This window comes from Thermomyces lanuginosus (assembly GCF_041956635.1).
Source record: "Thermomyces lanuginosus strain ATCC 200065 unplaced genomic scaffold VTN49scaffold_27, whole genome shotgun sequence".
Classification (NCBI taxonomy): Eukaryota; Fungi; Ascomycota; class Eurotiomycetes; order Eurotiales; family Trichocomaceae; genus Thermomyces; species Thermomyces lanuginosus.
The window spans coordinates 275,088-295,481 of record NW_027192361.1 but is presented as its reverse complement, the minus strand read 5'-3'; the positions used below and the strand labels follow the sequence as shown (position 1 = coordinate 295,481).

Genomic DNA, 20,394 nt, shown 5'->3' with positions numbered 1-20,394 from the left:
TGACTACTCCGTACTAGTACAGGAGTCGATACTTTGTGTCATAAAGAAGAAAAAGAAAAGTCACAATATTAGACGATAAAAGTAATTTATCTAAGAGTTCATCGGGGTTCCGTCAAGAAACATGCATAAAATCTGGGGGATGGCAGAAACCAAGGAAACGAATGAAACGAGAGGGGAGTTGAGTAAATGCCTAGTGAAGAATCAAGAAGCTTGACGCTCACCAGGTGGCATTATTGGCGGGGATCTGCGCCTGAGGAATGAATGAGACCAACCCAGTCAGTAAATCACTGATGTTGATCCTCAGGACGCGAGCTGCCTGTGAAGGCATGGAGTTGCACGACCAGGGAATGTGGCTGTTGACTTGGCCCGGCATCTCCGTGGTGTTATTGCGGAGACCACATTGGCTATTTGGCTCCTGATACGAGTACGAGAAGTACTAGGCTGATGGAAGAATAATGGGTCGAAATGGGGTGATTTCAAATTTCTGACTTTCCACTATCAGTCGATCGGGCGACCAATTAGTAGATCGGCTCCGCATACAAAAAAAACTTTCCAAGCGTATAGGAACCATGGCTGCGAAAATGGTACCGATAGCGGGCAAAGAGGTAACAGTTGGCCATCGGTGGCGGTGCCACGCTTCGCTCTGCACGTCCACTGTCGAGACAGAGTGTACAAATGCAGCAGGGAATGATAATCTTTGGACCAATCCCAGGGAGGACGATTAAAGATAGAATTCTATTGCTTTGACAGAAGCTGGCACACATTGATAATGTACATGCGTCCAGAAAACGGAGCCCCCCCCCGTTCGACCCAGAATTTCATCATCAGGGACATCACAATCCGCACGCTCTCGAAGTCACTATGCATCAGGCTACACCACCGAAGACGCGATCCAGAACATCCGCGGATCTCCGCAAACATCTATCAATCGGAAATAGAGCGGATACCAGCCCGCATCTGGTGGAGAGAGCCAATAGCTGCTCACTTTAATGAGCGGCAGCAGCAGCCTCTTCCTCCTCCTCTTCGAACCAGCTTTCCTCCTTGATCGGCTCCTCACCAGCAGCAGCCTGACCCTCGACTTCGACAGCCTGGTTCTCGTACTCCTTCAGTTCATTGGCGATGTTGGCCTCCTCCGGCGACGGCGGCGGCTGAGGAGCGGAAAACTTCTGCACATGCGCTTCGGCGTCACCGGGCTTGACAGGAGAGGGCTTGTAGGCGCGGAGTTCCCGCAGGTAGAGATCCTGCACAGGATCGGCTAATCATTGCCACAAAACTCGGGTCAATTGCTGGAGTCCTCACAATATTGACCAATACCATAAAAAGGAGGTCAAACAAACATACCCCGACGAATCGCACTGCTCACAAAGCCACGACGGGCGACGGCCGCCGACGGCCGTGTGGCACGGGCAAGCAGAGAGCGCTGCACATCAATATCAGTCAGCCATGAGCCAATTGAGCGTGGGCGCGACCGTCAACGTGGAAGGTCTCACCGAGGCGCGAAGAGACTGGGACATCATCGCGGTGAGGATGACAGAGTTCGTCTCGAAGTGAGGGTGCTCTGGCGGAAGAATCAGGGCGATGGAGGTTCCGACTTTGGCGAGATTCGGCTTGCGGGAGAAACGAGTCTTGGCATATATGCTTAGTCATCGTTTCGACGGGAATTTCCTTGGCATCATGCCCAAGATTGGGACTGCGTAGCCACAATGAAAGCCACAGCTTCAGCCGCAATTGGTGGATCCCGAACCCTAACTCAATCTTGTTCAGATATCGGCTGATTGTCCTCGGACTTTGGAGTTCGGAATATCTGCATGGCCACGTAATCTCCCTTTGGTTCGACTAGTCTCGTGAATGTAAGATACAATGCGAATGGATGGATGAGCCAAGCAGCAGGTGTCAAGTTCATAGTGGAACGGGTCCCATAATTTTATGGAGTACGGAGTAGACTATCAGTCCCTGTCTGTAAATTTTCCGACACCTCCATCTTATGGAGTCCGCACTTCTATCATTCCAGATCGCTATTGTCCAGCAGCTCTGGCTTACGTCCACTACACCGGAGACCTGCTGAAGAGAAATCATGTCTTTCCGCCGCTGGCGGTGAATTATTCCGGATTTCGTGGCAATCGGTTTCTCAGGAGCAACTGTGTTTAACGATAGACTTTCTTGCCATTGCCAGCGACAACTTCCTGATTGACCCGCCCGAGAAATTAAGAGTTCGGTCCTTTTACGAATGTACATCCTGAATTTGGAGGATGGAAACATACATCACTTTCCTACTGACTGCGAGAAAGTGACTTTCGCACCATTTTAGCTTGACGGAGAATACGAGACCGCTTGGACGTCGCATCACGCCCGTGAGGATTTCGATACAGACATTAAGTTCACGGAATGGTTTCTCAAACAGGCAGAAGAGTACCTTACCAGTTATGGTCCCTGTAAGGTTCGGTTCAAAGATTTGGAACAAGAGGTTGACTAATCGCCGACTTCTTTCTTTCAGTTTGAGGAAGCGTATAATGTCTTTGACTATTTCGCTGAAAAAGGACAACTTGAGTAAACAGGGCGAAGCACAAGAAATTCCAAGCCTTGATGTATTTCTCGCCGTTGCGGCCCTGGTTGCACATAGAAATTCTACGCGGCCGAGAGTCTCCGACTAGACTTCCGGAGCTCGCGGCCCTCGCTGAGAAGATCTTATGCAATCGAATTGAGATGATATCAACTGTATGGCTGATCATGCACCTTTCCCATGCTGTACTGGTTGTCCTACAAAATAATTAGAGGAAATGCGAGATCGAGATGGTGGGAATGAGTAAATCTGGTGGAGACGCCGATATATCTCTGAAGAAATTTTATGGAACCTTCAGAATCAGTCTCGGGATGCTGTGAACAATGAACTCACGCGAAGCTATAAAGTGCTTCTTCCCCCGGAGAGGGGTACACGTTTGGGGCATATCGTTCTCAACTGTGAGACCGAAGTAAGCACCGTACTCTGGTGAGAAATTCAATGGAGGAACCCCGTACCAAGGTGTCCAGCCTCGACGTCGACAGCGGCATTGTTCGTGGCGTTCACGGACTGCGCCTAAGCGGATGATTCCGCCGTGATGGAATAACTTGACTCTGTTGAATCCCCAAAAAGATTGATGACTGACTAGTCAGATGTTCAACGATGACAGTATACTGAGTTTGTGTTTGTATGCAGGACCGATTCGAGTGGTACGGAAGAGCTGGTTGCAACAGCAAACAAAGCCTTTGCAACCTGTCACTCTGTGGCTAGCGCTCGGTACCCGGCTCAGCATTTACGGAGTATATGCGCAATTGAAAAAAAAAAAAAAAAAATATTGCATCTTAGTTCTCCGGCGCCGTCGCTGCACCTCTGCAGAAACGGCAGGCACAACAGAAGCAGTCTCCTATCGAGGCACATGGTGACACGGGTTTCGCTTGTCTTTACTCCTTGTGTTGAAGAGTTAGCAGCAGGAAGTCTGTGTGAAATGTGATCCGACATGCTTAGTTTCACTTCAGCGAGTCAAGCATTCGAAGCATACCGCGCGGCTACGGGTACACTGGCTGGTCCCGATTAGTCTGCACGTGCCTTTGCAAGGGACCCTGGTCTTCACAGGTCTGGCCCATCTGCCAATCAGCATTGCCGGGGCCGACCGCTCCCTGTTTGCGGCGGCCTGGTCCAGTGCCTTTGGTATGTACTTTAATGCTCTGGAGCGGACAAGGCGAGCAAGAACTGAGAGGCTTGAGGGCCGCAGGAAGAATCGGCCGGCTCACAGGCACGAATTCTTATACGAGTACTTTCTTCTAATTTACTGTTAATACCAAGGAAATGATGTCAAGGCACGGGAATGTTCGCCAAGTCTTTATTACGCCGTTAATTGTGTCAGACTCGAATGCCGTGAAGCTCGGTAAATATTGGTCCTGATGTCTGTTCAGTCTGACAAGATTCGAACAAGAACTCAGCGCTAGTCTCCATTCAACAGCCTTTTGAGTTCGGAAGTCTTCGCTGTCGTTCGGCTGTTCACACTCTTCCCACACGTCACTTGCGTAATCTGTCCTTATCTGCCCATCGGGTTAAATGTCCGAAGTATGCACTCGTGGTGTCGGGGACTGTGCCTCTGTAGTAGACTACTTTTTGAAGGCTGCATTAGCGCAGACCGCTTCTTACATAGAGGTTACCACTTTTCGGCAATAATTTTCATTCCAGCGCCGGCGCTCATCACGCTTACTTAATGTGAACTGCATGCGACATTTCCCCCTAAAGAAAGCTATGCCAGATAAAACAATCGGCATTCCAGCAAAAGGCGCACGTCTGCCACAAGGCTGCGACAGCTGTTAAGGACGCTTACGCTGTCTAAGGGTAATGGAGACCAATTCCTTCTTTTTTTCTAAAAGAGTGTCTAGATTCTTCTGGCCTTCGGACATCTAATTTGAATTTTTGTCCACTGTCAACTGACTTCTGGTATTCAACGTTTTACTTTGCCAATGTAACTCACGGATTTTTTTTTGAATCTTCTGTAACTCAGAAAAGGAAGAATATCAACAGGAGACAAATAAATTCTTCATCCCAGAATTCATCTGAGTCAATTCTCGGGACGCTGGCCGTAGACAACATAGCTGCGGGCGTTGTCATGTCAGTTTCGTATTAAACCAGTGCTGCGTAGAAGTTACGGGATACTCACAAGTCGAACATCTGATGAATGCTGTGCTTGCGAGCGTCGGCCTTGGCCTGGCTGGCAAGCAAAAGAACTTCGTCCTGAGTCCACTGTTTGTGTCGCGTAAGGGCAGCTAGGGCTGTGGCTTCGAAGCCGTGCTGTTCGGCCTGGGCCTGGTTCCAGGCGCCGACTTTCTTCTACACGGAGAGGTCAGAACTGACAATATGATATATTACTTGGAGACAAAAGGGGAAAAACTGACAAGATAGGGATCCTTTGGCCAAATGCCGTAGGGAATGATATATTTCTCGACGTGAATGTTCACGAAGCCCGCGTCCTTGAAGCATTTCTCCAGCTTAGGACCGGGACGGACCTCAACACCGGCCTTCTCAAAGGCGCCATAGACTTCCTTGAAGTACCGTTGGAGACCAGTACCCTCAATGCTGCCGTCCGGAGAGATGGGGTAACAGTCCCAATCCTGGAACTCAACCCAGCCACCAGGCTTGACTGATCTGTTTTACGTTAGAGTCAAGAACGACGAAAAACAGTGGAAAGCTCCGATCAACATACCGGTAGCATTGCTTGATTAGCTTTCCAAAGTCCCTGATTGAGACAGCTAGGTTTCGTGCGTGGATATAGTCAAATGGGTTACTTTCATAAGCCCATTCTGACTCGATATCATCCACCAGGAACTTCACGTTCGGAGGCACCCTGCCAATGCCCATCAGTTGAAAGACCCTACTCCGAATTCTTAGGTCAGACTGACATAGGCGTTTGAGTCGGGCTCAAGTCACAACCGATAACCTGGAACAGACAGATCCCGTATCAGCGTTCTGATCACCTGCGACTGTTCTTCAAAGTAATATTGTTTACCTCGGCCTCGGGGTGTTGATCAGCTGCACACTGTGTTAGCATCCGTATATTGCACCGGCCAGCCCCAGCAAACAGACTTACCGAAATCAACAGCCCACATGCCTGTCCCAGTCCCCAGGTCGATCACCCGCTTCGGTGACTTAATTGGAGCAAGATATAGCTTCTGGCGCAACAGCACGAGGCACATCTCATGTATCATATCCATGCGGTTATTTTCCGTTTCATCGTTGGGGAGCAAGTACGCTAGAAATCAACAATCAGCTTATATGGATCTGAAGGGTCCTACAAGAGGTTAGCTCCTACACCCATCGCGGTATTTATGGTATCGGCGGCCGTTCTCATGACGATAGTCGAGCACCGACGAGGTCAGCGACGCGCTGTACGACGATCTATATGTCGTAGAAAATGCGTGAGCTTGCTATTGAATCTTGGGCTTCATAGCGTCACATTACGTACAGTTCATCGCCGTAAGATGCGTCGTTCTCATACTGTGCGACTCGAGTAAGCGATGCGTTCTCATGTACCGCAATAGGGGGAATCTCATACCGAGTTGTCCACTTCAACGTTGGCTGGTCCATAGTTAATTGTGACTGTTTGCTCCGTCATGGTGGACTGATTGTCGGTTGAATCTCAGAGAGATCGATGACTGACTGATCACGCGGCAAAAGACTGAGATGGGCTAGTATGAGGTTCAGTCGCGAATACACTACGAACTACTCGCATGTAGGTCCGTTTCGAACAGTACGAAAGAAGCAAGAGGTATTTGTAATTTGTTCCTCTGGTCAGTGCTCTGTACCCCGCCCAATACAGAGCAGTTATCCACGCGCAAGTGGGTAACCTCAGCATCAAGGTTCTACGGTTAGTGTTTTCGGATAACCTACCAAGCGTTGCTGCACCTCTGCCAGAAAGGTAACAGAAGCAGGGGCCCTTTGCTGCACATGGTGACAGGGGTTGGGTGTCCTTCTCGGAGATTAACGTCCGTGAAATCCACGTGTGTGTTCCTTGAGCGAAGTATAGTCAGCCCGGCTTACAGTTGTCTGTCAGGTTGGATTGGTTGCTGCATGGGGACCGTTGCATGTTCTTTGAGTTTTGGCACAGCAAGCCTGATCTTTGCAGAAGTGCAGGCAATCGATCTGCCAATCAGCGATGCCGGCCCGACCCCTCTGTGCTTCCCCGGCCCAGAACCCTAACTTTGTATGCTCTGAAACGACGGAGCGAGTGACAAAGGGTCCGGGGTTCCGAAAGGAGCAGGACCAACCAGTGTGGTCATGATCGAGACCATGGATGTGATTTTCTAACTTGTGGATGTTCCTTCTTATGTTCCAATATGGATTCAGTCGAAGAGCTTGCATTTCACTCAGGATGAGGGTCTCTTGATTGGGTTCAAGAAGTTGACGAAAGCACTGGGACGTGGGTCAAAGTGCAGCAGCCCCTACGCTAAACTAGTATAATAGGATGGTAACTTCTCTCCTACCTAGTTAGGTATTTGGATTACCTAATGCCTACCGGGCCTTGCTTTCACTTCCTCAACAAATTTCGGCGCTTGTCACAAACTCTGGAGTACTACAAACAACAGGCTATGTTAAGGTGGTTTAGGGGAATGATTTATGGGGAATACTTTCCTGAACTGTTCAGAGAGTCAGATTTCTATATCTAGCAGAGCTGCAAACCCATGATCTTGTGCCGAAACACTTCATACGCATGCTGTAGACAATGGCGGCAATCTGCGTGCAAGCAGATATATCTGACCAAGTCCTCCTTTTTCTGTTCCGATCTCTGTCAACGGAAACAATATGCACGGGACTATTACCATAATAAACAATACAAGATGATCGTATCTTGTTTCCTCATTCATGTGACATTAAGCAGGCGGCAGATTTTTCATGTCGCCCTTGCCATCCTTGATCCAGTTGGGGTCGATCAAGCGCTCGCGTTCCGCGTACAGTTGTTTGTATGCTCCACGAATCGTGCCATCACTGACGTGTGCGACCTGAGAAATCTCTTTGGCAGTCTTACCATGACCCATCAAGTATGAAGCCATGTAAATGCAAGCGGCGACAATGGACAACGGGGAGCGTCCGGCGAGGTCGCCCATCGTGGTAACGCGGTCCGACAGCGCCGAAGACACATTCGTGACCTGGTAGGGCAAGTCCAGCAGGTTGCAGAACCGGCTGCATAGATCGCTCGGCTTCGTGGACGTTGTGACAGGGAATGAGCCGTTGGGATCCGGCACTCCGCCGTTTGACACGATGGAGTTGATGCGCTCCAAGTTCTGCGCCATAAAGAATTTCTCCAGCGCCTTGTAAATTCGGCCAATCTCCTTGCGGGTGACTTTTGTCACGGCAAAGATCTCCGTGAACGTTCGGGGCACCTTGCACTGTCGGCAAGCGATGAAGATGCACCCCGCGATGATGACTTCCTGGGATTTGCCCTTGAACGCTTTGGCATCCTCCACCATCTTGAAGAGATGCTTGGCCGTATCTGCAACGTTCTTCTGGATCCCAAATCCGTCGCACAACGCCCCGATCTCCTTGTAGGCTGCCAGAAGCGTTTTGTTTGTCTTCTCGCTGGACTGCTTGTTCTGCGCCCGATACAGCTCCCGAGCCTTGCCCGTCGCACCCGCCGCAATCTGGGTCTCCAGCTGATTCCCATTCAAAAGCGGATTCGCCGTATCACCGACACGAGACGGATCTTCGTTGTTCTGGTCATCATTGGAGAAAGTTCGCCATTCGGAATGCATGTCAATCTCGCGGTCCGCGAGAACCAGTCCACACGAACCGCAGACGGTTTCATGCGAGTCGGGAAACTCGAGGTTTGGAGGGACCTCTTTGCACTCGGGGCAGATCAAGTGCGCCGACAGGTTCTTGCGCCAAGTAGGCGCCGAACCTGTCTCCGACCGTAGTCCAGGAGTCGCCGCTGCGTTTGCCATGGTCACACTTAGATATATCGTGATCGAGGTGCCAGCGAAACCCTGAAGATGAGGTGAGTGGCAAAGGCTGGGCAGCAGTCAGTCAGCGAGTGAATGACTAGACAGGCAGCGCCACGGCCGCAACAGCACCAGAGGTGAGATGGCAGTGGCGCGCTCGAAAGCTCAGCGAGGCCCGTTGATGTCTCTCCAATGCTCAGACATGTCTTGCTGAGCGACTCCCGTCGATAGATGGGACGATCAAAGGCGAGATGAAGCCTGAGAGCGGAGGAACGTTCCATCAAATGCGATCGAATTGAACGCCAAGCTCTTGAGGATCGATGACTAATCCATCTGATTTAAGGAGCACTCCGTATGAAGCAGGCGGTGAATCAAGTTTTGCGGAATCAAGGGTCATACCATATCAAGCTAGATTCGGCTTAGTCATGATTAGTCATCAAAGGGCCAATTTGCTGCTTCGGCAGTCATCACCAATGGCCGCCTCAAGACTGTCGCGCAATCCCGGACATTCAACTTTCTTACGAGAGCATTTAAATCAACTTTCCATTAGAGATGAATTGAATCGAGTTTCAGTAAAATAAACAGCGTCTATTCATCCAAGCCAGCACCAAAATTAGCGCACAATCAGGCAGGCTTCAGGATCCCACAAGTAGATCGACACAAAGCACAGTTGTACGATGCAGCATATGTCCATGGCCTCAACGTATCACCCGTCCAAGATAAACCAAGACAAAACCCAGAATGCTTCAAACCATTCAAACCACACGATATGCAAAACAAAACAAAACAAAAAAAATCACAGAGGAAAGCAGGCCAGCGCAATGGCGGAACGGTATAGCACAATGACAACGGTGTCGTCGAAAATGCACAACAGAAAAAAAAGATTGGGACCTGATACATGAAAGGTGAAGAAAACAAAATGAACAAATGTAGGCGAGATGTGTACAAGTGGAATGACGTTCATCGTAGGGATTGAGACAACGGGGGACTGCCAGGTCATCGACGAAGAAGATTCAGACTCGCCTGCTTGATAATCGAGGCGGCCTTGTCAATCCACAGTTGAGTCTCCGTCCAATTGCCTGAATCTATTGCGTCTCGGATGGCAGGGAAATATGCCTCATCATAGCCCGACCAGGCCTGCGGGGCAAAAATAACGTGTTTGAATTGTGTGCGGTTAGGAACCTGTGAATCATCAGCGCTAGCTCAGGAGTAGAAGGATGTGAATCTATGGTACGTACACCACCACCATCGGAAAGATCCAAAAGATCGCTCTCAAAGGCAGCTAGGCGAGTATTGCGGTCAGTGCGCCGCGCGCCCATGACATTGGATTCAAAACCACCGGAGCCATAGACAGTGCTATACCAGCTCTCATCCCACGAGTGGAATTTGGCTGCTTTCTCCTGGAAAATTTTCGCAGCATTGTGCAATGGTTGCAGACTCACGCCGTCAGACCGAGAAGCGAAGGCAGACTTGAGAGGCACCTTCTTCGATTTGGCGTATTTCTCGAGATCTGCAACGTATTTTTTCACTTCCGAGGCGTAGTTTTCCAAATCAAAGGGTAGCAGGGGACTGTCGGAAAGCTCCAGGATCAACAGGGCCATTACTTCGGCCAACACGCGGTGGTATCGTAATCCCGGATCACCGAATTTTGTCATCCACTCGAAATTCTCATAGCAGCTATGATACGGGTATGGCTCTCCGACAAACCCAATGTCGATACTCGATGTTCCGGCGATGTCTTGGAAAGCGACGTAGTCGCTGCCAGCCCCAAGGCCCTCCAGCTTGGTCCCTTTGTGCTCCCAAATCTCCTTGAGTGTCTTGTTTTCTGCAGGATCAACAACACGGTTCATGATTTGGTGCAAGATGCGACCATAAAGAGGCGATGCGGCTGCTCGAAACTCCGGACCACTGACTCCTACGTCAACGTTTACATATGCAACCCCGTCCTTACGGAGGTCTTCCAGACGGTTCTCAACATGTTCGGTCGACCCGATGAGGTTGTACTCCTCGCCATCCCAGCTGGCGAATTCAATGGTCCGCAGCGGTTTCCAACCAAGATCGAGCAGCTTGCCAAACACGCGAACGACCTCCAAGAAGATTGCAGTTCCACTTCCTGGGTCCGCTCCTCCAAAGCACCAGGAGTCTCGGTGATTGCCCACCACAATCTTCTTGTCCGGCTGTTCTAAGCCGGTGATCCTCCCCAACACGTTGTAGATTGGCTGCCGCTCGACCTCATCTTGCTCGTTCACCAAATTGACTTTAGGAGAAGATTGGTCTCCACTCCACCACTCCTCGACCTCCGGAACACCACCTACCCAGTGCGCAGGGGCTTTCATGCCATGCCCTTTCAGCACTTGAAGCAGTCTCTGCGCATCGCGCCAGGCGATGGGCAGACTAGGGATCTGATTGAGGCCCTGGCTTTCCCCAGGCTTCAGACGTTTCTTCTCCTCTGGAGTCGAGGCAAACCCTGGCGACAGAACATCACCGACGACCCAAGACATGAGGCTGACCCCTCCACGCTGCACGCTATCGCTAGGCCGGTAACGTCCCTCTGGGTAAACTGGTCCGCGAACGAAGCCGTCCTCAGCGGGATCAGAATAGATGATGCAACCGGCAGCACCTGCCATCTCGGCCGCCTTGATTTTGAGGGCACGGTCGCCCTGAGTTCCATAGTATCGTACCAGAACAATGGCACCCTTCAGCGACACGCCATTGTCTTCCAGCCACTGGAAGTCCTCTCGAGACCCGTAGTTAGCGTATATCAACGGGCCAGTCACGTTGCCTGACTTTGAATGGCCGTGGAAGACCAACGTCTGTTCCCGCGTGGGATCATTGTAGACCTTCTTCTCATCAATGGCTGCTTCCCAATGCAGCTCTGGAGGGTCAACAATGGCGATGCGCCGGCCGTCGGGCCGCGGATAGTTCAGATACACTTGAAACTCTTCCAACTCGCCGTTTCCTAATTCCGCAATGAACTCCTGCTGTATCCATTCCGCGAGAAAGTAGCTGCCCTTTGTACCGGCAAGGTGTGCGAAATTGGTAGCCTTTTGTAGCTTATCTGCGATATTCGTTTCATTAATCTGGCCCTGGACAAAGTTCTCGACAGAAGCAGCAGCAAACGGGCGTCCCATTGTTAGGCGGCCTCCCATCGAGAACACATCCGACACGAACAACAGCCATATGAGGGATACGACAATCAGCAGCGCTAACAGTCGCAAGGCGATTATGCACGCCTGGTCATCCTGGCGAAGTTGCAGCCGAAGTAGGTTATAGTGTGGAGTGAATCTGGAAAAGATATTGAATTGGGGCCACTTGGGCCAGTGAAAATGGAAATTCGACAATGTTCTGGTGAGATTGCTGAACTGCTTCGAGAAGCGATGTCGCAATTGCGGGCGATTGGTCTGGCGTGACGACTGGCCCGAATCATCAATGTCCATCTCCTGGAGTTCCCGACGTAGCTCTTCCATCGACTCCCGGGGTGAGTTCCCTACCGACGAGGCGAGCCCGTCGACGCTCGACCGTGCGGATTCGACCGTCGGAGGCTGATACCTCCGCGAACTGCCGGCGCCATGTTGCAGTAGACCCTGTCTCTCGGTATTGTCTCCTGCTTCTTCTAGGGCCTCTTGGGATGAGCTGGGACCAGCGGATACGGCCTCGTCGTACGTGGGAATCGGTACAGAGTCGTACTCGTACTGCGACGTATCGGTACCCATTGCTAAGGAGGGAATGATCGCTCAGGGACAAGGAGGCCCGTCAGTGGAATGAAATGACGTTCACGCAGATACGGGCACATCCGAGAGAATCATGATCTGGAGAACGAGTGGACGGAGCCCAGAAGCATTCTGATGCTGGCCCCGATGTGTTTTTCCAGCGAAAGGACAGAAGGAGATACTGTGTTGGAGTGCACCTGGGATTCTGGACGGAGGCGGGCTCTGTTCTGAGACTTCTCCCGTTCGGTCGCAAGACTACGAATCCGACTTGGGGCTTGGAGCCCATCCACGCAAATGGCAAATGGCCAGACTCTGAGATTTACCCACAGGGGCCAGTCTAACCCTGGAGGGGTTTAACCTCCAGGTGCTGATTACGTCAGCAGTTCGGGTGGAAGCCTTCCGCTAGTATTTTTTCGGATGGATTATGGTCACGTGACATTTTTCATTATCCACCACCGAGCTGACTGAGCGGCTGGCTCCGAAGGAGAAAAGCGTCTGAGCCTCAGGTAATCTGGGTACTTTACCCAATTTGGTTTAGTGAATTTAGCCGCGTGGAACGAATTTTGGCTGTGGCGCAGACATTAGACCAGTTGATCGATCAGGGACAGCTTGAGCCGGAATTCAAGCTCAAATTTTGTTGCCTTCTTAACTTTGACGGACATTGCTCTGTAACTAGCATAAACATTAGCGGTGTGACTGCTCTGTAGATCCCCATTCGGAAGTCTGCAAATGTCCTGAAAGCCCTGGATTGATCAGAACACAATTAATTGATAGCTCCGTCTGGATAGCCTGCCCCTCATCGGGTCCTCCACTGGGCTTGGTGGACCACTACTAGCTTCAGGGGCCACACCGGACAATACGGCCCTTGGCCTAGCGCTGCTCCGTGGTCGGCGGACTCGAGTTAAGTTGTTGACGACGCAGTCAAACTCAACACTGGCCATATTTTCCAGCGGTCTGCACTCTGCACAGCCAAAACCCCAACATTCCCCTTCTTCCATTTCCAGTTCTTCAATTCCTGACCAGGCTGTGTGTTTGGTGCTTCCACGGCCACAGCATTTATCCGTCCCCTTGGTCTGCTCCGTTCCCCCGTGATTTTTTCGTCAATTTGCCATTCATTCTTTGTGCTTGCTTGATCGTACATTGTGCTCCCTGCAACGTCGTTCACCATGTCGTCCCGTCCGCAGAATATCGGCATTAAGGCCCTGGAAATCTACTTCCCCAACCAGGTACAGTGTCTACTGTGGCCAATCGCCCGTGCTGAGCTGATCCCATTCCCATAGTGCGTGGACCAGGCAGAGCTCGAGAAGTTCGATGGCGTCAGCGAGGGAAAATACACCATTGGTCTTGGGCAGACCAGGATGAGCTTCTGCGATGACCGCGAAGGTAAGCAGCAGAATTCGCATCGCAGTTTCGACCTTTTGATGAACCGAGACTGACCCCATATCGCTAGACATCTATTCCATCGCCTTGACCACCCTCTCCTCCCTCCTGCGCAAGTACAACATCGACCCCAAGTCCATTGGCCGCCTCGAAGTCGGCACCGAGACCATTCTGGACAAGTCCAAGTCGGTCAAGTCCGTGCTGATGCAGTTGTTCGAGCCCTCGGGCAACACCAACATCGAAGGCGTCGACACAGTCAACGCGTGCTATGGCGGGACCAACGCCGTTTTCAACGCCGTCAACTGGATTGAGTCGTCGGCCTGGGATGGCCGTGATGCTATTGTCGTGTGCGGTGACATTGCGTTGTATGCCAAGGGCAACGCGCGTCCCACGGGTGGCGCTGGCTGCGTCGCCCTCCTTATCGGCCCCGATGCGCCGATTGTGTTTGAGCCGGGTCTCCGCGGCACCTACATTACGCATGCCTATGATTTCTACAAGCCTGATCTGACGAGCGAGTACCCGGTCGTCGATGGCCACTTCTCGATCAAGTGCTACACCCAGGCGGTCGATGCCTGCTACAAGGCGTACAACGCTCGTGAGAAGTCGTTGCAGGCCAAGAATGGCACCAATGGGACAGTTTCCGATGACAAGACCCCGCTCGATCGCTTCGACCACGTTATCTTCCACGCGCCGACCTGCAAACTGGTCACCAAGTCCTACGCGCGTATGCTCTACAACGACTACCGGGCCAATCCCGACCATCCGGCGTTTGCGGAGGTGCCGGCGGAGATCCGTGATTTGGACTACGAGAAGTCTCTCAGCGACAAACTTGTCGAAAAGACTTTCCTCAACTTGACCAAGAAGCGCTTTAACGAGCGGGTTAAGCCAACCATCGAGGTGGCCACCATGTGCGGCAACATGTACACTGCCAGTGTCTATGCTGGTCTGGTGTCCCTGATTAGCAATGTGACCTTTGACCCCAGCCAGCCGAAGCGAGTGGCGGTCTTCAGCTATGGCAGCGGTCTCGCTAGTTCCATCTACAGCTTGAAGATTGTCGGCGACGTGTCCGACATTGCAAAGAAGTTGGATCTGCACAATCGTCTGAACGCGCGCCGCGTTGTGTCACCGCAGGAGTATGATGATGTAAGTCGGCTCTCTCATGAGTAACTTTCTGCATTTGTGCGACAATTTGGCTAACTTGCGTTCAGATGTGTCTCTTGCGGGAGCATGCCCACCTGAAGAAGAACTTCACCCCCAAGGGCAACGTCGAGACTATCGCTCCGGGCACGTACTACCTGACCGAGGTGGACGACATGTTCCGACGCAAGTATGAAATCAAGGCATAGACGGCCGAGAAACGGGACTTTGCATTTACCGCGGACACAATTCGATTTCGGCATTAGCTATTTCTATGATGAGTTTTAATGTGCGAGCGGTTTGCTAGTGCTGGGATACCATGTTCATAGAGGGCTTTCGACCTTTATGACGAGTAGTTAGACGATGCGCATACACTACAATCCTAATCGATTAATCTATCTAATACTGAACTACATCGCGATGTTCACGACCGCGTGTGTGACTCTTGACGCGTCTGATCGCGATATCGCGTTCAGAAAGGCGACAGGTCTCGTCGATTATGAGTCATGGTGGTGATGAGTTGTCAAGTGACATGAAACAGTTCACCCCGGCCGCGATGCAGACCTCAGACCGCCCCGTAGGCAATCTTCGACCAAAGGAAGCAGACAAGAAAGGCATTTCTGCGGCCTGAGGAATCAATTTCTGACTCATCGTTGAGTCACCAATGAACGTGTGTTTCATCCAACGCGCGGAGGAGCCAATCAGGGAGCTTGACGCCCTCCTCCACGTCTGGCGCGTGCTGCGACAGAGTTCATCAGAAAATAAACAGAACCCCCGTTCGCATCTCCGATCAAAATAGAAACTCCCCAATTTCGGACCGAGATTACCGATGCTGATGATGGTTCCTCAGATCTGGGGATCTGTTCCGAATAAGCGAAACGCCCATGTTTGCCGCCAGAAGAGAACGGCGAGCGGCTTGCCGCGTTGAGCATCCGTTTCTAAGAAAAACCACATTGTATTGTATGATCTTCCCGCCGCGGGGTCCATGGGAGTTGTAAAGATAGCAACATCACGAACTTATGATCGTCTACACGCCCGCGATGTTGCTGAATATAGCCCGCCTGGCGGCTTCGGAGACAAGCGCCAGAGTTCGCGACGCGCACAGAAGCGGAAGCCTAACCTGATTCGAAGCCCTGAAACGCTCCCATCTTAACCGGATAGGAGGACTTTGACGCGCGAGAGTGCGGTTTTTCACCTCGACGCCGGCTTCGTCCGAGTCGCGTTCTCGGAGTCTGGCGACCAGGTTCGCGTAGGGATCCGCCCTTGACCATCCAGACGGGAACTCGTCCTACTTTTTGGCGTCATGATGGAGCCGGGTAGAGTGTTTCATGTTTGCTCCTGGTTGTCTACTTCTCTGGGGATGTTGGTGTTGATCGTGCTCATCGGTGGACATTTAACATCCACACGATTCCCGGCAAGATCGCTGTTCTCTTGATCATGTTTCTTGAATGCAGTCAAACTTGCTTGCTCCAGCTCCAATCATAGCTTGCGCGCTGGTTTTGTCTTGTCATTCTCTTTGACATCCATCTTTCCCATCCTGTCTCTCATCGAGTATACTTTCGTTGATACCCTACTCTGAGGGCAATCCTGGCATTGTACTGTATGGTTCCCAATCCTAGCTACACTGTATGCATGGATACTGATGTAGTTTGCTCACTACATACAGAATCATGTCTTTCAATGACATCGATTTCTTGCCCACGACACCGCCTATGGCGGCTACGGTCCAACCCATTGGCAGTGCCGACAGTCGCAATACGTCTTTCTCAGCCTGCTCTTATGATTCCTCGCCCGACTCTGTCGCTATAGGTCTAGACGCTCCAAGCTCGACAGAGGGTCCCAACCTTCACTACGGGCCACAGATACTGCCCAAGATTCGCACGCAGGATGTCGTTGTCGATCCCGTGTCCTCTGCTGGACCATGTCGTCATCGTCGTGTGTTGTCCAACACCCGCAATCCCCCTGGCTACATGCCGTATACTCTCACTCGGCCTCCATCGTTATCAAGGAACGGCGAGGTGGCCGAACTCAGCGCGCCGGTCTCTCCCGCCTCTCCTGCGTCAGGCCGCACTATCTCACCGACACTCTCTTCTCCCATATCGTTGCCATCGACCGGCACGCGGAAGAATGGTTCCCGCCATTCGCGATCTAGCTCCACGTCGAGCATTGACTCCTCAATCCTGAGTCGATATGGGTATCCGACTTACAGGCAGCTACCCAAATATGTTTCTGTCTCTTCACCTGTTACACCCGTTGATCCAACTCCTTCCTTCTCTTCCGCATATGGGGATACGCCGGTCATCCAAGTAGCGGCCCCGATGCAATCGTCGGGGGGCACGCAGGTCGTGCCTACGGCAGTGCCCTCTCCTCAATACGACTACTTGCAAGTTCCCAGTGCGTCAACGACATTCTTCGCCTCACCTCACGATTCATCATCCACGTCCACACTGCTCTCATACTTGACAGAGCCCATGCCAGCCATCAATCTTGTCCGCAATATCAGTGTCACTCCTACCCGTGGCAGTCATGACTACTTTTGGTGGGATATTCGTCAGGTTCGGCGCTGGTCGTCGTTTTCCCTTTCCACTTTCAACGAAATTGAAGGATTGATCCCGCTTCTTAAAACACCCATCCCAAGCTTCCACACTCCGAAACCTGTGGTTGCTCCTTCGCGACTGTCTCCGGAGTCAGAAAGCGCTTTGATAAGGACAATTATGGAAATCTACGCTCCTCGTGTGAATGCCGCCTTACGAGTTTCTCTGGGGGCCAATCATTTGCGACTTTACCCTGCATCGGAGGTAACACCTCCAGGTACGCGTGCCAACTGTGCGCCGCACTTCATCGCAAATTATCCTTGGGACACAGAAGTGACCAGCAGTGGTATGCTAAGGGGCCGCCTCGTGGGAATCGTCAGGAGCTTTGATCGATGGAACACGGCCATGAGGAATGAGCCGCCCCACCGACGGGTCGAGTATCTTCGCGGCTTGGCTCATCTACAGCGGTGCATGCGTGAACATTCCTGCCGGTACGGGTTCATCATGACCGAGATCGAGCTGGTCTGCGTGCGGGCGGGCTGCGACGAAGGAGACGACGTGCCGTACTTTGGTTTCCTAGAGCTCTCCAGTCCCATCGCACTGAAGGAGTTTGCATCCATTGATATGGAGACGCAACAGCCCAGCACACCCGGCACAGGGTCACCTTCGCCGTCTTTGACTGATTTCAACAACAATAAAGATCCTCTTGATATCTCCATGACGGCGTCGTTGGCCCTGTACTTTTTGCTCATGCTCTCTAAGTCAGTGCCTCTGCCCGGCCAGCCGTCTGGCCATCTGAACGTCGGCGGGCCCGGCGCTCTCACTCGCCAGCGCATCCTCTCGGAGCCCAAGGACAAGTGGATCCCCGAGCCTCAGCTTGGGGAGAAACGGGATGCAAAACGCGTGCGAGGATGGGTATGGCCCCAGGATCCCTGGCATCGGCGTGAGGGGGCCCGACCAAAAAGCGAAGCTAGAGCGAAGCGGTGGCATAAATAGAGAGTGGTTTCTTTGTTGTATGGTGTACTTTCGGTGTAATGTAATACTGTACAGTCGCAGCAGTTTCGGAATACTCTTTGCATAATGGGGAGTTAAGTCTTTTTTTGATGATCAGGATCGACATGAATGTACGCTAGTTTCCGGGGAATGAAAGAGCAGGCCTCTCAAATCGATCTGCATGCAACATTCCATATTTTCTAGTCCTTCCGTAGGACGTTGAATGAATGTAAGCTGACGTGATCAGCGAGGATAGGGGTGATCTCGTCTCGGCGAGTTGATCCATTTATCTGAAGTCAGATTAGGTAAAGTATGGAACTTGTCATGATGATGAGATTCAGCCTGACCATCCATACACTTGATGACAGTTGTCTCGGTAACAGCTATAGACTAGTATTTCCATCTACTCGAACATTAGAGTAGTTGCTACTCCAAATGATCTCTATGGAACGCTCCCATCATTTTTTTTTTTCTCAAATTCTTCTCGGAAGTCGATATTCAGCCGAAGGAAAGGAATGGAATGGAAAGGCATTTCCACTTACGAAGCGGAACCGAAATTCAGACCAGAGGTATCTACTCCGCAATACGTGCTATCTACCGACCGACAGGGATGAGAAACAGGGGTCAATTCTGTCACTTCTTCTGCAAGTCATATTGAGTAGAGTTTCGGAACCTATCATTGCAAACTCCGAGCTCGGGTTCGGGCACCCTGAAATGCGAGTCATGCTTTTGACGCTTGTTTCGTCTGTTTAGTAAACTGGGGGATGGCCAGCCAAGAGCAAATGATACGATATTTGCGACCTTCGATTTTATTCTGCGTGGTTTTGTTATCCAATCGATGGGGGGATTCTTGCAGATGATGACAAGCAGAATCGTTCGTGTTACTAGCAACTGATCTCGAAACAGTATCACAATTAAGTTACTATTCACATAAGTTGTGAAAATTGTGAATTATGTGGCGGACGTCGGCTCAATCTGCCTCTGTTCTCTCACTGACCTCTGCGTTCAGTCCGTAAGGTGGTTAAAGCTGAACCCGACAATCGGGGAGAGTATGTCGCAACACGTGCAATATGCTGGAGACCTTAGTATTTCTTTGGTAGCGCTTGGCAGCCTCGGTGTCCCTTTATGGTACATATTGAGGACTATTTTGTGCGTAATTCGAAAATGCACTGTACCTGACATGCATGCTACGTCGGTGCTACCAATTGACACTAATGTATAAGCTTAGTCGGAGCTGAAACTGCCAGTCACCAATGGCATTAGATTAGCTTTGAAGATCGATCGTCAGGGACCGTTACTTGGTTGGACCGAACGGCCCGATAGGTTTCTTCGCCCGATTAGATCGCATTACTCGCATTCTTTAGGCAAAGCGTTTTGATGCGGTCAGACTGGACCTATCGGCGCACCCCGCATGTGCTCACGGCATTTGGAACTTTTCATACGGGTAGCCGGGTACTGCTAGGAGCCGAAGTAAGTAGCATCCGGAGAACCATTTTTTACTATTTTTGCCGAATACGGAATACACTCGTCAGACTATACGGTAAGTTACCGGTATGATACCTCCGCACGTCTTGTACCTACGTCTTTGTTGCTCCTGCTCAGCGTTCGTCAACTCTCCCCTTGCGTCTCAGCATATCTTTGTTCTACTGCCATATCGCCCAGCTTATATCGATCATTCCTCTCTGATGCAGGGGGTCAATGCCTTTTGTCTTCCTTTCTCTGTCTTGTCTAGCCATTGTATATTTAGGAAGCTACGATCTCTCCCTGGGATTCGAGGAGCGAGAGGGTTCGGCAATTTTTAATGCTTCAGAGCAACTTCATGAATTCTTGCGTTGTCCCCGTAGCGTTCCCCCTCGTATCAGGATAGCGCCATTTCGTCCCTTAACGTTTGGCAGCCTACGGCAAGTCGGCAACCAATGGCATTAGAGACAGTGAGGCAAACGGCTTGGGGATTGGTGACTTTTGTCGAAAGAGTTAACTTGAAACGGTAACGCCTCCCCCGGACTCTCTCGACCCGGTACCCTAAATTCACATGATTCTATGGATAGTTTCAGGAACCAAATGTACGGAGTATATCCTATGGGCAGGAGAGTCGAACACCATCATTTACGTTCTGGAGAACTGGCTACGAGCCTGTTATGTAGAGTAAGCCCATGAGCAAAATGTCAATGGAAACTTTAATTTAGATATGA

The 20,394-nt window shown here is 51.2% G+C and overlaps 9 protein-coding genes across 9 annotated transcripts; 4 read left to right on the top strand and 5 right to left on the bottom strand.

Moving 5' to 3' along the window:
• Window positions 1–518: 518 nt before the first annotated feature.
• VTN49DRAFT_2319 (uncharacterized protein) lies at window positions 519–921 on the bottom strand (the record flags this gene model as incomplete). Its single annotated transcript, XM_069410031.1, has 2 exons — window positions 519–654; window positions 749–921. The coding sequence occupies 2 exons, from the start codon at window positions 919–921 to the stop codon at window positions 519–521; spliced, it is 309 nt and encodes a 102-aa protein (XP_069268877.1).
• A 65-nt stretch (window positions 922–986) lies between these two features.
• On the bottom strand, window positions 987–3,048 carry VTN49DRAFT_2318 (uncharacterized protein; the record flags this gene model as incomplete). The annotated part of the gene is made up of 5 exons (XM_069410030.1): window positions 987–1,255; window positions 1,342–1,420; window positions 1,477–1,745; window positions 2,894–2,956; window positions 3,009–3,048. The coding sequence occupies 5 exons, from the start codon at window positions 3,046–3,048 to the stop codon at window positions 987–989; spliced, it is 720 nt and encodes a 239-aa protein (XP_069268876.1).
• Window positions 3,049–4,577: 1,529 nt separating this feature from the next.
• VTN49DRAFT_2317 (uncharacterized protein) lies at window positions 4,578–6,128 on the bottom strand (the record flags this gene model as incomplete). Its single annotated transcript, XM_069410029.1, has 10 exons — window positions 4,578–4,611; window positions 4,677–4,846; window positions 4,912–5,161; window positions 5,220–5,360; window positions 5,416–5,453; window positions 5,523–5,545; window positions 5,604–5,765; window positions 5,826–5,911; window positions 5,979–6,010; window positions 6,069–6,128. The coding sequence occupies 10 exons, from the start codon at window positions 6,126–6,128 to the stop codon at window positions 4,578–4,580; spliced, it is 996 nt and encodes a 331-aa protein (XP_069268875.1).
• A 1,255-nt stretch (window positions 6,129–7,383) lies between these two features.
• On the bottom strand, window positions 7,384–8,451 carry VTN49DRAFT_2316 (uncharacterized protein; the record flags this gene model as incomplete). The annotated part of the gene is made up of 1 exon (XM_069410028.1): window positions 7,384–8,451. The coding sequence occupies one exon, from the start codon at window positions 8,449–8,451 to the stop codon at window positions 7,384–7,386; it is 1,068 nt and encodes a 355-aa protein (XP_069268874.1).
• Window positions 8,452–8,921: 470 nt separating this feature from the next.
• Window positions 8,922–9,286, top strand: VTN49DRAFT_2315 (uncharacterized protein; the record flags this gene model as incomplete). The annotated part of the gene is made up of 2 exons (XM_069410027.1): window positions 8,922–8,938; window positions 9,022–9,286. The coding sequence occupies 2 exons, from the start codon at window positions 8,922–8,924 to the stop codon at window positions 9,284–9,286; spliced, it is 282 nt and encodes a 93-aa protein (XP_069268873.1).
• Window positions 9,287–9,444: 158 nt separating this feature from the next.
• On the bottom strand, window positions 9,445–12,161 carry VTN49DRAFT_2314 (uncharacterized protein; the record flags this gene model as incomplete). The annotated part of the gene is made up of 2 exons (XM_069410026.1): window positions 9,445–9,630; window positions 9,687–12,161. The coding sequence occupies 2 exons, from the start codon at window positions 12,159–12,161 to the stop codon at window positions 9,445–9,447; spliced, it is 2,661 nt and encodes an 886-aa protein (XP_069268872.1).
• A 291-nt stretch (window positions 12,162–12,452) lies between these two features.
• Window positions 12,453–13,250, top strand: VTN49DRAFT_2313 (uncharacterized protein; the record flags this gene model as incomplete). The annotated part of the gene is made up of 2 exons (XM_069410025.1): window positions 12,453–12,509; window positions 12,933–13,250. The coding sequence occupies 2 exons, from the start codon at window positions 12,453–12,455 to the stop codon at window positions 13,248–13,250; spliced, it is 375 nt and encodes a 124-aa protein (XP_069268871.1).
• Window positions 13,251–13,324: 74 nt separating this feature from the next.
• Window positions 13,325–14,884, top strand: VTN49DRAFT_2312 (uncharacterized protein; the record flags this gene model as incomplete). The annotated part of the gene is made up of 4 exons (XM_069410024.1): window positions 13,325–13,384; window positions 13,439–13,541; window positions 13,609–14,681; window positions 14,747–14,884. The coding sequence occupies 4 exons, from the start codon at window positions 13,325–13,327 to the stop codon at window positions 14,882–14,884; spliced, it is 1,374 nt and encodes a 457-aa protein (XP_069268870.1).
• Window positions 14,885–16,345: 1,461 nt separating this feature from the next.
• Window positions 16,346–18,205, top strand: VTN49DRAFT_2311 (uncharacterized protein; the record flags this gene model as incomplete). The annotated part of the gene is made up of 1 exon (XM_069410023.1): window positions 16,346–18,205. The coding sequence occupies one exon, from the start codon at window positions 16,346–16,348 to the stop codon at window positions 18,203–18,205; it is 1,860 nt and encodes a 619-aa protein (XP_069268869.1).
• Window positions 18,206–20,394: the final 2,189 nt, after the last annotated feature.